General features: G+C 45.8%; 1 protein-coding gene across 5 annotated transcripts in view; it reads left to right on the top strand.

Moving 5' to 3' along the window:
- The window catches only part of LOC116984370 (tripartite motif-containing protein 66-like), a 270,505-nt gene that overhangs the window by 180,891 nt on the left and 73,929 nt on the right, over positions 1-15,685 (top strand). For all 5 annotated transcript variants that reach the window (XM_033038530.1, XM_033038529.1, XM_033038528.1 and 2 more), the window contains 3 exons: positions 706-852; positions 1,026-1,140; positions 13,443-14,341. In XM_033038530.1, the coding sequence (XP_032894421.1) occupies positions 706-852; positions 1,026-1,140; positions 13,443-14,341 (1,161 nt within the window). The remainder of the gene's footprint in view (positions 1-705; positions 853-1,025; positions 1,141-13,442; positions 14,342-15,685) is intronic.

Genomic DNA, 15,685 nt, shown 5'->3' on the forward strand with positions numbered 1-15,685 from the left:
ATCTCTAAAAAATGCCGAGATTGACACAAAATGCTGAATTAACTAAATGGATCTGACTCTGGAGGAACTGGACAGGTGACGTTTCAGGTCGGGACCCTTCTTCAGACTTCTGCATTCATAAAAGCCCTGTCCCATGGTACGTGTTCATTCCAAGAGTTCTCCCGAGTTTGCCCTGATTCGAACTCGGAGATTTACGGTAATGGCCACTCGTCGGTACTCGGGGCTCTCGTGGACATTTTTCATCATGTTGAAAAACCTTCACGAGTCTTCCCGTGCTTACCTGCCGTTAGCGAGTCTTCCCGAGTACCTGCCGTTGGTGCTAAGAGACGTCCCCGAGCTCCGACGTACCCGTTCATCTCCGTGCTTACCACGAGTTTGATTTTTTTTTAACTCGGGAGAGCTCTTGGAATGAACTCGCACTGTGGGACAGGGCTTTTAGAATGCAGGTTTGAGTCAGGGCAGCTCTTCCTTGAGTGCAGCATCTTACAGTGTGTGTGAGGCAAGTGAATTTAACACGTACATGCACTATACCTGCCATCCACTAGGGATTGCTAGAAAGGTAGAATCCAAAGCAGCAACACACCTACCTCCCTCCCTGCCCCTGATTTGGCTGTGTTCAGCAATGGATAATTATTTCCCACGGGGATTCTATAGTAATTGATCCTATTTTGCTGATTATGCTGCTTTTCCATTTCAAACTTGTAGAGAATTACAAATGAACGAAGGCTTAAACTGGAGCATCGACTTCAAACAGTGATGGGATTGTGCAGAAACCTCGAGCATGTGTTAAACTTCCACAACTGGGCGGTTGCGAGGAAGAACAATATTCCTTTCATATTCAGCAAGGAACTGGTAAGTATGAATAGCCATTTCTGTATACAAAATCATGAGCAAAGTGATGGTGTAGTATTATCTGTATGTTAATCATTATAATCACAATTTATATAACAGGGCATTGAATATTGAACTTAATTTCAATGGCTATATGGCTAACGGAATAACAATTTTTAATGTTCCTTTTTTAGATCTTGTTTCAGATGCATCGTATACTGGAAACCGAGTGCAACACAGATTTGGGACACTCCAAAATTCATTTTCACTGGGATTCTGTCTTGTGGACTAATAAGCTCTCTGCTTTAGGTAGGAAACATTTAAGCAAAATGTCATAATGCTCTCTGCCCCCATCAATGGATATTCACCTTGCAACTTTAATTGGTGATCACTATCATTAGGTATTGATCAAAGTCTCTATAGGAAATGTCAACATAAAAATATATTTGTTTTTAAAATATACTTTCATTATGAATGATTTAATATTTCAGTGCATTTTCCAATTATTATACATCAAAAAAGGGCATCATAGTAGTGAAGCTACTGGAGCTGCAATCCAATTGCTCCAGAGACTTGGGTTCAATCCTTATCTTTGTGCCACCTTTGTGGAGTTTGCACTTTCGTCCTATGATCATGTGGGTACGTACCAGATGTACCAGTTTGATCACATATCCCAAGGGTGTGTGCGTTGGTAGGTTGCTGCTGGAAATTGCTCCTTGTCTGCGGGCAGATAGATAGTAGAATTTGATAGAATTTAGTTTAAATTGGAGGTTAGGGGAAGTGGATGGAAACCTGAAGTAAATGGGTGTCAGGAAAATAACAATGAGGAATGGGATTGTGTTCTGTGAGCAAGCAGAGACTCGATGGGCCAAAATGGTTTTCTTTCAAGTCGTTAGGAAATATGGCTATATATCTCTAATAACATTTGCCTGCACATAGAAACATAGACATAGAAACATTGAAAATAGGTGCAGAAGTAGACCATTTGGCCCTTCGAGCCTGCACCGCCATTCGATATGATCATGACTGATCATCCAACTCAGTATCCCATACCTGCCTTCTCCATACCCCCTGATCCCTTTAGCCACAAGGGCCACATCTAACGCCCTCTTAAATATAGCCAATGAACTGGCCTCAACTACCTTCTGTGGCAGAGAATTCCACAGATTCACCACTCTCTGTGTAAAAAATGATTTTTTCATCTCGGTCCTAAAATACTTCCCTCTTATCCTTAAACTGTGACCTCTAGTTCTGGACTTCCCCAACATCGGGAATAATCTTCCTGCATCTAGCCTGTCCAACCCCTTAAGAATTTTGTAAGTTTCTATAAGATCCCCCCTCAATCTTCTGAATTCTAGCATGTACAAGCCAAGTCTATCCAGTCTTTCTTCATATGAAAGTCCTGCCATCCCAGGAATCAGTCTTGTGAACCTTCTCTGTACTCCCTCTATGGCAAGAATGTATTTCCTCAGATTAGGAGACCAAAACTGTACGCAATACTCCAAGTGTGGTCTCACCAAGACCCTGTACAACTGCAGTAGAACCTTCCTGCTCTTATACTCAAATCCTTTTGCTATGAATGCTAACATACCATTTGCTTTCTTCACTTCTTGCTGCACCTGCATTCCTACTTTCAATGACTGGTGTACCATGACACCCAGGTCTCGTTCCATCTCCCCTTTTCTTAATCGGCTACCATTCAGATAAAAGTCTACTTTCCTGTTTTTGCCACCAAAGTGGATAGCCTCACATTTAACCACATTATACTGCATCTGCCATGCATTTGCCCACTCACCCAACCTATCCAAGTCACCTTGCAGCCTCCTAGCATCCTCCTCACAGCTAACACTGCCCCCCAGCTTCGTGTCATCCGCAAACTTGGAGATGTTGCATTCAATTCCCTCATCCAGATCATTAATATATATTGTAAATAGCTGGGGTCCCAGAACTGAGCCTTGCGGTACCCCACTAGTCACTGCCTGCGATTCTGAAAAGGACCCGTTTACTCCTGCTCTTTGCTTCCTGTCTGCCAGCCAGTTCTCTATCCACATCAATACTGAACCCCCAATACCATGTGCTTTAAGTTTATATACTAATCTCTTATGTGGGACCTTGTCGAAAGCCTTCTGAAAGTCCAGATATAACACATCCACTGGTTCTCCCTTATCCACTCTACTAGTTACATCCTCAAAAAACTCTATAAGGTTCGTCAGACATGATTTACCTTTCATAAATCCATGCTGACTTTGTCCAATGAACTCACCACTTTCCAAATGTGCTGCTATCCCATCTTTAATAACTGTCTCCAGAATTTTCCCCACCACCGACTAACTGGTCTGTAATTCCCCGTTTTCTCTCTCCCTCCTTTTTAAAAAGTGGGGTTACATTAGCTACGCTCCAGTCCTCTGGAACTACTCCAGAACCTAAAGAGTTTTGAAAAATTATCACTTATGCATCCACTATTTCTGCTGATACTTCCTTAAGTACTCTGGGATGCAATTTATCTGGCCCTGGGGATTTATCGGCCTTTAATCCATTCAATTTACCTAACACCACTTCCCGGCTAACCTGGATTTCACTCAGTTCCTCCATCTCATTTAACCCCCGGTCCTTTGCTATTTCCGGCAGATTATTTATGTCTTCCTTAGTGAAGACAGAACCAAAGTAGTTATTCAATTGGTCTGCCATGTCCTTGTTCCCCATGATCAATTCGCCTGTTTCTGACTGCAAGGGACCTACATTTGTTTTAGCTAATCTTTTCCTCTTCACATATCTATAAACCTTTTGCAGTCAATTTTTATGTTCCCTGCCAGGTTTCTTTCATAATCTATTTTCCCTTTCCTAATTAAGCCTTTTGTCCTCCTCTGCTGGACTCTGAATTCTCCCAGTCCTCTGGTAGGCTGCTTGTTCTGGCTAATTTGTAAGCTTCATCTTTTGTTTTGATACTATCCCTGATTTCCCTTGTTATCCACGGATGCACTACCTTCCCTGATTTATTATTTTGCCAAACTGGGATGAACACTTGTTGTCGTTCATCCATGCAGTTTTTAAAATGCCTTCCATTGCATATCCACCGTCAACCCTTTAACAATCATTAGCCAGTCAATCTTGGCCAATTCACGTCTCATACCCTCAAAGTCACCTTTCTTTAAGTTCAGGACCCTTATTTCTGAATTAACAATGTCACTCTCCATCCTAATGAAGAACTCAACCATATTATGGTCACTCTTGCCCAAGGGGCCATGCACAACAAGACTGCTAACTAACCCTTCCTCATTACTCAATACCCAGTCTAGAATAGCCTGCTCTCTCGTTGGTTCCTCCACATGTTGGTTTAGAAAACTATCCCACATACATTCCAAGAAATCCTCTTCCTCAGCACCCCTGCCAATTTGATTCACCCAATCTATATGTAGTTTGAAGTCACCCATTATAATTGTTTTACCTTTGTTGCACGCATTTCTAATTTCCTGTTTGATGCCATCCCCAACTCCACTACTACTGTTAGGTGGCCGGCCACTAGCGTTTTCTGCCCCTTAGTGTTTCGCAGCTCTACTCATATCGATTCCACAACCCCCAAGCTAATGTCCTTCCTTTCTATTGCGTTAATCTCCTCTCCAACCAGCAACGCTACCCCACCTCCTTTTCCTTTCTGTCTATCCATCCTGAATATTGAATATCCCTGGATGTTCAGTTCCTAGCCTTGGTCACCCTGGAGCCATGTCTCCGTGATCCCAACTATATCATAGTCATTAATAGCTATCTGCACATTCAACTCATCCACCTTATTACGAATGCTCCTTGCATTAAGATACAAAGCCTTCAGGCTTGTCTTTACAACACTCTTACAACACTTTACAACACCCTTATACAATTATGTTGAAAAGTGGCCCTTTTTCATTTTTGCCCTGGATTTGTCTGCCTGCCACTTTTACTTTTCACCTTGCTACCTATTGCTTCTACCCTCATTTTACACCCCTCTGCCTCTCTGCTCTTGCACCCAACCCCCTGCCACATTAGTTTAAATCCTCCCCAACAGCACTAGCAAACACTCCCCCAAGGACATTGATTCCATTCCAGCCCTGGTACAGACCGTCCTGTTTGTATTGGTCCCACCTCCCCCAGAACTAGTTCCAATGCCCTAAAAATTTGAATCCCTTCCCCTTGCACCATTTTTCAAGCCACATATTCATCTGCAATATCCTCCTATTTCTACTGTGGCATCAGTTTGTAGTACCATAGACTGGTTGCTGATAATTATTGGATTGGAACAATACCTGATGTTATGTTTCCACCATTTTAGTTCCATTATGGCCTCTGTTGGTAGCTTCATTGGTCTGTCAAAATGGCCACCATTAATTTTGAGTGCTCTTATTTTTGCTCTCTGTAAATTTCGATAGTGTAAAGGTCCGAATTGTGTGGCTGGAAATGCAGCCACTATCGTCCCAATTATTCTAGCTACCAGTCTAATGGATGGTTTGGTGATGTCAATGATTTCGCTACAAGCCTCTATTAAGGCTGTAACCTTTTCTTTCGGCAAAGTCACTGACATGAGAACTAAGTTAATGGTGAACCCCACATAATCCATTTTTGTTGAAGGCGTTAATTTAGACTTAACTGGATGGATGATAAACCCCAGTTTTTCAAACAATTGTCTTGTGGCTGTTACCGCTTGTTTAGCCAATTCCAAAGTTTTGCCAACAATAAGTATGTCATCGAGATATGCCATTACCATGTGTTTTTGTTTCCGCAGTAACGCTAGGGCTGGTTTCAAAATGTTTGTGAACAGCCTGGGGCTGATGTTAGGCCATTAGGTAGTGCCCTGTATTGCCAGAGCTGGCCCATCCAGTTGAATTTTAAATAACATCTGTGGTCACCTCTTGTGGGTACTGTATAGTAAGTATCTTTTAAATCGATGCTTGCCATGTAGTAGCCTTCGGAAATCAATTGCTTAGCAGTAACAAAGGTTTCCATCTTGAAATGAATATATTGTACAAAGGTATTCAAAGTAGTCAAATCGATGATGATGCGGCAACCACCATCTTTCTTGTTTTTTATAAAGATATTGGACATGAATTCCGGTGATTCGTGTTGGGTTTTCTCAATTACTCCTTTTGTATATAGCCGCTGTAATTCAGTATGTGCTTTAGATTTTTCTATGCCTGTGAGCACGAACATTCGGTTCGGTACATGCTGAACTGGAGGGTTATGTTTTTGTATAAATTCTATGGTATAACCCTGGATACTGCTTAGAATATAAGTGTTGGTAGTTAAGTTATTCCATGCATCCAAATAATATCGTAATCTCCCACCAACTTCCATGCTCCCTTTAATTCTTAAGGAACCAGACCCACCTACCTCCATGGTTACCAGTGGTAGGTGTGTTATTTCTTCGGCATCCTCCGTGGACGTTGAGGCGCCGTTGTCTGGGTCTGTAGTTGGGTTGGTGTTGAGGGCTTGCGCATTTTCCAGGAAGGTCGGTCTGGGCCATGGCCTAAAAGAGACGGATGTTGGGTGTTCCTGGTTTTTGCGCTTTCTCCAGTTGGTCTTGGCCGACTGGTGGGTGCGTAGGGGTGATGTTTTTGGCCGTAGTAGCTTTTGGATGCTGCTTTTATGAGCCCCAGGGTTTTCGCCTCATCGTAAAATTCTTTGACTTGTTTTGATAAATCCCCTCCAAATAGTAGTATTGATGGTTTGGAGGTTCCAGGTTTGCAGAGGCCTGCAAATTTGGGGTCTAAAGCCGGTTGGATAGCACTTTCCCTAATATTGTTTAGCTCGTATTGTGAGTTGCAGAGTAAAGCCAGTGCATCTTGGTGGTCTTGGGTCATGTTTTGCTCATTCAATGTGTGGGCAAAAGCCGTAATTCCTGCTGTTAGGACAGTTAGGACTTTCTGTATTTTTAAGTCCCTGGTTCTAATTGATGCCCCAACATGTTTCCAGATGCACTGGTTGACACTGGGAACATTTGGCGACTTGCAGTTCCCTGGTGGTAAATGTCGTGCCGTGGTGTCCGATAATGCCTGTCCCTGTAGTTGGTTAAAAGACATGTAGTCAATGCTTGCCGCTATTTTCGGCTCCAGGTTTAGGCCAGTTTGGTCAGGTTGGATTAACTGGGACACCATATCCAACATGTTTTCTTTCACCCCAGGCATACTAGTGGTATGTTGATCACTCCCCGCTTCAGGGCCAGCCCAGAATTGACCCTCCGTGCTCCCCTCTGATGAGGGAGAAACACTGTGCAGCCCCACAAAAGGTACTGCTGTGGGGCTTACTAACTGCCCACTGTGGCTAGCCTCCATCTCCCGGAGCCTGCCACTTTGGAGTATTTCCTCCAGCAGCCGCTCCAACTGGCTCTTATGCTCTCGGGCATAGGCCACTCGCGGCTACTGCTGATCCTGCAGCCGCTCCAACCGGCTCCAATGCTCACGGGCACTGGCCGTCGCGGCTGCTTTTGTTTCTCACAGGGAGTGGTGAGTCTGTGGAATTCTCTGCCTCAGAGGGCATGGAGGCAAGCTCTCCAGATGCTTTCAAGAGAGAGCTAGATAGGGCTCTTAAAAATAGCAGAGTCAGGGGATATGGGAAGAAGGCAAGAACGGGGTACTGATTGGGGATGATCAGCCATGACCACAGTGAATGGTGGTGCAGGCTCAAAGGGCCGAATGGCCTAGTCCTGCACCTATTGTCTATTGTCTATTGTCTATTGTCATGCACCATATTGTCTATTGTCATGCACCATATTCTGACATCGGGTCCACCACTACACGCCCATGCCCGTAGGCTCGCTCCTGACAAGCTCCTCATAGCAAACATGGAGTTTCGCTACTTGGAGGCCATGGTCATCGTTCAACGCTCCAACAGCCCATGGGCCTCCCCGCTGCACATGGTGCCGAAGGAGTCCGGCGGCCTGAGGCCGTGTGGGGACTACCGCCACCTTAACGAGGCCACGACCACTGACCGTTACACTATTCCCCACACACAGGACTTCTGAGTACATCTGGCCGGGGCTAGGTTATTCTCCAAGATCTACCTAGTCCGGGGATATCACCAGATTCCCGTGCGACCAGATGATGTCCCCAAGATGGCAATTATCACCCCGTTCGGGTTGGTCGAGTTTCTGCGGATGCCTTTCGGCCTGAAGAATGCCGCACAGGCCTGTCAGCGCCTGATGGACAGCGTGGTGCACGGGCTCTACTTCCTGTTTGTCTACTTGGACGACATCCTCGTGGCAAGTCGCTCGGGAGAGGAACACTATGCCCACTTGCGTCTACTCTTCCAGCGCCTCAGTGACCATGGCCTTGTAATTAACCCTGGCAAGTGCCAATTCGGCCTTCGGGCCATCAACTTCCTGGGGCATCGGGTGACACAGCACGGACCAGTGCCTCTGCCGCACAGGGTTGAGGCAATCCGCCAGTTCCCGCAGCCTGCTACGGTACGTGGCCTCCGGGAGTTCGTTGGGATGATCACATTTTACCACCGGTTCGTTCCGGCGGCTGCCAAACTTTTGCGGCCGCTTTTCCAGTTGCTGACGGGCAAGCAACGGGAGATACAGTGGGACGCTGTCGCCACGGCGGCAATTGAGGGGCGAAGGAGGCCTTGGCTCGGGTGACGATGCTCTTGCATCCATCGGCCGACGCCCCCACAGCCCTTACCGTGGATGACTCAGACTCTGCGGCATTTTGGAACAGTCGGTTAACAGCCGTTGGCGGCCTCTCGCCTTCTTTAGCCGCCACCTGAGAGCTGCGGAGCAGCGCTACAACACTTTCGACCGCGAGCTGCTCGCCTTACAGCTCGCAGTGCAGCACTTCCGGTACTTCCACGAGGACCGTTCCTTCATAGCCTTCACGGACCACAAGCCCCTCACGTTTGCTTTCGCAATGATTTCGGATCCTTGGTCCGCCCATCGGCAGCACCAGCTGGTGGCGATTTCGGAGTATACAACGGACGTCCGACACATCGCTGGGAAATGCAACCTCGTGGCGGATGCTTTGTCCCGTCCGGCAATTGCAGTCGTGCTTAACCCGGCCTCGGGGATAGATTACTCCGACTTGGCGGTGGCCCAGCTGGCGGACGATGAGATGCCGGCGTACCGCACCACGATCTCTGGCTTGGTGCTTGAGGACGTGCCATTGGGTCCCTCAGGTTCCATCCTCTGTTATGTATCCACGGGCCAGCCGAGGCCTATCGTTCCGGCAGCCTGGCGCCGTCGCGTCTTTGAGGTGTTCCAAGGACTGGCCCACCCATCCATCTGGGCCACAGTCGCTTTGGTGGCCGCAAGGTTTATGTGGCACGGACTTCTGAAGTAGGTCGCTCGCTGGGCCCAGGCGTGCATCTCGTGCCAGACATCAAAGGTGCATAGACACGTCCGGGCGCCCGTTCAAGACTTATCAGTGCCACGCCAGCAGTTCAATCATATACACGTGGGCATCGTGGGTCCACTGCCTCCGTCCCAGGGTGTTTCACACCTGCTTATGGTGGTTGACCATTTAACGCGGTGGCTGGAGGCCATCCCGTTCACGGACACTTCAACTCAGTCGTGTGCTCGTGCCCTCGTAGCAGCCTGATTGCCCGCTTTGGGGTTCCACTTCACATCACGTCTGACTGGGGCGCCCAGTTTACATCTGAACTGTGGTCCGCCATGGCCCGCCAGTTGGGAACGCAGCTCCACCACACGACAGCGTACCATCCCCAATCAAATGGGTTGGTGGAACGGTTCCACCGCTGTCTGAAGGCCGCCCTGAAGGCTCGTCTCACAGGCCCTGGGTGGATGGATGAGTTGCCATGGGTCCTGTTGGGGATTCGGACGGCCCCCAAGGAGGATCTGTCATCGTCCTCCGCGGAGTTGGTATATGGTGCTCCGCCCACTGTCCCCGGGGAGTTTGTCCCTGCTGCTGATAGGTCCCAGGAACCCCCGTCATCGGTGGTGATCCGCTTGTGGGAGAGGGTCGGCGCCCTGTCTCCCATCCCAACGTCGCATCATGGAGTGGGCCCTTCCCATGCGCCACTGTCACTGATGGGCTGCCCGTACGTTTTTCTTCACCGTGACTCTCACAGGTCGCCCTTGCAGCGCCCGTATGAACGTCCCTTTCGCGTGCTGCGGCACGGGCCTACTACATTCGATGGACATGGGAGGCCGGCTAGAAACGGTGTCTGTGGCTCATTTGAAACCGGTCCACTTGGACCTGAGCGAGCCGGTCCATGTGGCTCAACCTCCCCGTCGCGGCGTCCATCGTCCCGGGATCCCAGAGATTCTCCCGAACCGAGCAAGCCCCCGGGGCGTGGGATTATATCTACGCGTTTGGGCCGCATCGTGCTCCGTCCCGTCCAGTTCGGTGCCTCTGGTTCTTGAGGGGTCATGTGGCGGCACCTGGTGGCAACCCAAGGGCACAACGAACCATCGGTTCTAGAGGGCGGCGTCTTGGTGTGGGAGGCGCTAGTCACGGGGTCGGTACCTGAGTTGGTATTTAAGGCAGGGCAACGCCCGTGTCCGAGGAGGAGTAAGGAGGAGCTGTATTGGAGAGAATAAACACGTCTAGTGCACACAACTCGTGTTTTTGGCTGGACTCCTGCGAGCCCCTGCCACAATATATTATATATTCATATATAAATATACACTGTTTTGTTTTCTCATTTATAACATTGTTTACAGAGTACTATGTTTACATATTCTGTTGTGCTGCTGCAAGTAAGGATTTCATTGTTCTAACTGGGACGTGAGAGAATAAAACACTCTTGACTCTTGACTTACGTCGCTAATGTGTGGGAAAGAACTAGAGTATGGGTGATCGGTGATCGGCGTGGACTCATTTGGCCGAAGGGCCTGTTTTCACGCTGTATCTTTAAATTAAACTAAAAACACTAAAACCAGAGGGACTCTAAAGAAGGGTCTCTACCCGAAACGTCACCCAATTTCTTCTACCCAGAGATGCTGGCTGCTCCATGGAGTTCCCCCGCACAATTAAAGCATGTCTTCACCCTACCATAGTTACCCAACCAGAAGCAACTAAATTTAAGGTAGCTCTTTTTTCCAAAGAACCCTTTTGTGCTTAAATCCAAGTTAAGCGTCAAGAGAGTTTTATTGTCATGTGTCCCAGATAGGACAATAAAATTCTTGCATGCAGCAGCACAACAGAATATGTAAACATAATACAGAACAGGAGATAAAAGTTCAGTGTGTCTATATACCATAGACCATATATATACACAATAAATAAACAGATAAAATGCAATAGGCTTTTATTGTGCAGAGTTTGGAGTTTGGTGGTGGACGCTCAAACACCTCCAGTTTAAATTCCATTTGGAATATTTTTGGAGGACTAAGAAACCAAGAAGCAAGAGTTACTCCAGGGAGTGATTCTGCATTGGTTTTCAGTGGTCACGGCCAGGCGACGACCGGACAGCAATGGCGGCCAGATCTCCCACAATGCAAAGGGAGGGAGAAAGTGCCCGGCGCCGACCAGTTGCCATGGCCGTGCACATGTGCAGGGCGGCCGATGATGTGCTGGCCGTGGTTGTGCGCATGTGCAGGCCGTGGCAGTGCGCATGTGCAATGCGGCCGGCGGGTGAGGAGCGGCTGGAGAGCGGTTGCCCAGACACGGATGGCGGGCGGAGATGGAGAGTGACAGAGAGAGAGATAAAGAGGGGGGCCCGCTCGGGGTTGAACGGCAGGTGTCCCGGGTGCTTGCCAAGCAAAATGGCACGGCTTTTAGGTTGCCCAGCGGGACTTTAGATGGCCATTGGCACCTGGGCAACCGTTAATTTCGAGCCCTGCATGTGCGAGCAGGTCAGGACTTGAGGGAGAGGTTGAGCAGGATAGGATTTTATTCCTTGACGCAGAGGAGGATGAGGGGTGGTGATCTTATAGAGGTGTACAAGATCATGAGAGGAATAGATCGGGTAAACACACAGAATCTGTTACCCTGATTAAGGTAATCAAGAAGTAATTGGTGTTGTAATTAATTACACACTGGCCATCGGGCAATAAATTGAGCATAAAAGTAGGCGTTAAGTTGCAGTTGTACAAGATATTTGTGAGGCTGCACTTGGAGTCAAGAGTCAAGTCAAGACTGTTTTATTGTCATGTCCCAGATAGAACAATGAAATTCGTAGAGTATTGTACGAAAGATGCCATTTAGCTGGAGAATTATTTTTTTTCATCGGAAGGAGAATTAAGAACTAGAGGACATAGGGTTAAGGTGAGAGGGGAAAGATTTAATCAGAATCTATGGGGAAACATTCACACAGAAGGTTGTTTTTATCCAGTAAATCTTTATGGTTGAAAACAAGTGCTTCCAAACTACTTGGTTCTTGTTTTTCTTTTGTTAGAGTTGTAGGATTATACCAGCTGAACTTAACTTGATGCACAGCTACCTTTTACACATGGTTCTGTTCTTTATTAATAATAAATGGAAGTTTGTAATTTGTATTTGTAATGGCAAAAATTGCTAGTAATTCCTTAAAAAATATATTTGTTTGAATTTGTCACAGACATGGAACTTTCCATAAACTGGAGGGTTTTTTTCAAAATTGAAACTTTAAGGACTCGTGATTATGGATTTTTTTAATACTTTAATGCAGTGGCATTGGTTTGAATATCTTGACTTTGCAATTGACAGTGAAACCAAAGTAATAGTTAGTGTAATGTTGACATGCTGTGTGTGTTATGCAGTGTGATATTGAGCTTAGCAATTGAGACTGGCCCTAATTTATATTTTAATTTTAATTTATATTTAGTGACTTGTTTTTTTTAGGGTTACAATAGAGATGTTTAACTGATCTATGCATATACCATCCTTAGTTAATGCCATCAGACATGGTTGTCTTTCTCTTGAAGATAGATACAACAAGCTGGAGTAACTCAGTGGGACAGGCAGCATCTGTGGAGAGAAGGAATGGGTGACGTTTCGGGTCGAGACCATTCTTCAACAAAAGTTGTCTTTCCCTCTCCTGACTCAATGATCTTTATGGTCCTGTAGGTATTTATGCAGGCATCTAATAAATTAGCTTGTTTAAGAAGGAACTGCAGATGCTGGAAAATCGAAGGTACACAAAAATGCTGGAGAAACTCAGCGGGTGCAGCAGCATGTATGGAGTGAAGGAAATAGGCAACGTTTCGGCCCGCTGAGTTTCTCCAGCATTTTTGTGTAATAAATTAGCTTCCTGTATTCATTCTTCAGACTTGAGGATAAGGATGGCACAATGGTGCAGCGATAGAGTTGTTGGCTTATAGTGTCAGGGACCCAGGTTCAATCCTGACTACGAGTGCGATCTACATGGAGTTTTTAACGTTCTCCCTGTGACTGCTTAGAATTTCTCTGGGTGCTCCAATTTACCCTTACATTCCCAAAACGTGCAGGTTTGTAGGGTAATCGGCTTCTGTAAACTGTCCCTAGTGAATAGGTTAGTGCAGTCGGTGGGCCAAAGAGCCTGCTTCCATGCTGTTTCTCTAAGCTAAACTAACATTTCAGAGAGAGATACTGGAATGCAATAAAGGTCTTTGTTGCCCATGAAAGTATCCATAAAGTTGGGTCTCTAAATATAGAAAGGAAGCAACATGTAAATTTTTTTTTCATTTTTATTGAAAGTACATTAAGATTTTGTGTCTTTTTCCTCAGGTCATTTATCTTTTGACTCTGAAAATTCAACCCTCCAGGAATGCCAGTCCTCGTTCCATCAGCAACCCTCAGTACCTTCAGGCACTGCAGATCACAGACCCTGTTTACCGCCATCCCTTCTATGCCAAAGTCCTGGCCAACAATATTCCGTCTGCAGAAATCATTGTACAGATACATGTACAATTCAAAAAGACCACAGGATTGCAAGCAGTTTTCAGAATCATCAGACTGTAGGTCAAATGGTAGAAAGCATGCAGCATCCGCTTCAGGTGCAGTACAGTGGAATGCAGCAGAAGCAGAGTCAACAGAAATATTTTACATGTCCATTCCCAGAGCAACCAATACAGCCATGGCATGCGGCTCAAACTGGACCTGAGCAATGCACAGTTTTAGCCGGACATCTTCAAACACAACATTTGCAGCCACGATTGCATTCAGCATCTACTGCACCACAACAAGGAAGCATGACACCAATGCATTTGGTGACCTTACAGCAACCAAAGCACCTTGTGCATCGGCCTCAAAAGACGCAACATTTTCAAATGCAACACGTACAATTATCAAATCAAACATCAGTGCAGCCATTTACTATGAAGCGGCTGTTACCACCAGAACAAATTCAACAACAATTCTCCTTTATAAAGTCACAGGGGAAGCATCCGTCTAAGGAAACAGGCCAACAGAGTCAACCAGAGCAAATGCCTATTAAAGTTCTCCAGCAAGTACATCAGTTCCACCAGGCCCCACAGAACATACAGACTGCTTTGAGGGAATTTGTTCGAAAAAAGCAAAATATTCTAGTGGAAGATAGTGGGCAACAAAGAGCGATGCTGAATAATCAGGCCCGACAGAGGGAACAGAACCAGGTGCCACAATTCAATGTGGTCAATCAAGTGGCTGTAAGTGGAACACATTTGATTACAGGTTATGAGGCTTATCCCAATCATCCTTTTATAATTGTTGGTATTATTTTTGAATTGAGAATGTGGAGCAGAGTTTCAAAGCTTTGAACAAGTTTCAAGGCTTTCAGGGAGAACAAGTCCTGGCTGGTCTTCATATCCAGGGGGAATTCAATCTGTGTGGAGTTTTAACTCTACAACTTGAATAAAAACTAAATGATGATGGCTTATTTTGTTGAGGACAGGTGGAATAAGAATTAAAATTGAAGAAAGAGAACATTATTTGTGGCTTGTGAGCCTCATAGTATTCAGTAAAGGTCCATTGAAAAAGCATTGATATCTATTTTGTTCGATTTGATTACCCTCTTTGATTGGAGTGAAGGAGCACTAGATCCCAGCAATTATTACTAATGGTTGAATCTCTGAGTTTTTATTTCCCAGCATTGAAATGCATTGTTGTTACAATTTTAATAGAGATTGCAGTCTAGTCTAGTACAATAGTCACCAGACAGTAAGCAAATAAAAAATGGCCAGTTTATCCCACCCTGTTGATGCTGATCAAATGGCATACTTGGATAATCTTATTTGCCTGGATTTGGCCCCTAGCCTTGTATACGCTTCCTATCGTTATAGCCATTGTATCACACAGCAAGGGACCAGGCACTTCGGCCCAACTTGCCCATGCTGACGATGATGCCCATCCTACCCAAGTGCCATGTGCTCATGTTTGACCCATTTCCATTGAAACATTTCCCATCCATGTAGCTGTCCAAATGTCTTTTAAACGTTGTTATATTTTATACCTAAACTACCCCTTCTGGAAACTTTATACCCACTACCCTCTGTGCAAAAAAAGTTGTCCCTCTAGTTTCTACTAAATTTGTCCCCTCTCACCTTAAACCGATGATTTCTGATTCTTGATTCCCCAACACTGTATAAATGTCTGTGCTTCTACCCTATTCCCCTCATGATCTTTATAAGAGGGAATTTTGTGTAATGCCTGTATCTTGAATCTGGCTTTACTTGGGGCCCAGCTCAGAGAGGCACAGACACAAAATAAAACATCTCATAGATCAGTGGTAAGTCTCGCAAACAGGTCGGTTTATTGAAGGTCCCACCAGTGTGTGGGCACTGTTAAACACTCTGAGGAAATCCAAAGTGTTTCAAAGATTCACAGTACCTACAGCATTTTTATATTCTCAAAGTATAACAGTTATTTGTCTTTTACATTTTTGAAATGTCATTATTGATCAATGTCTCCGTAACCTCTCCAGAGTTATATTTAGTCTTATGCTCCCTGTTACTTCTCTTCCCATTTGTACAACACATAGGTACAATAAATGT

The sequence above is a fragment of the Amblyraja radiata genome, chromosome 20 (assembly GCF_010909765.2).
Source record: "Amblyraja radiata isolate CabotCenter1 chromosome 20, sAmbRad1.1.pri, whole genome shotgun sequence".
In the NCBI taxonomy this organism is placed as follows: Eukaryota; Metazoa; Chordata; class Chondrichthyes; order Rajiformes; family Rajidae; genus Amblyraja; species Amblyraja radiata.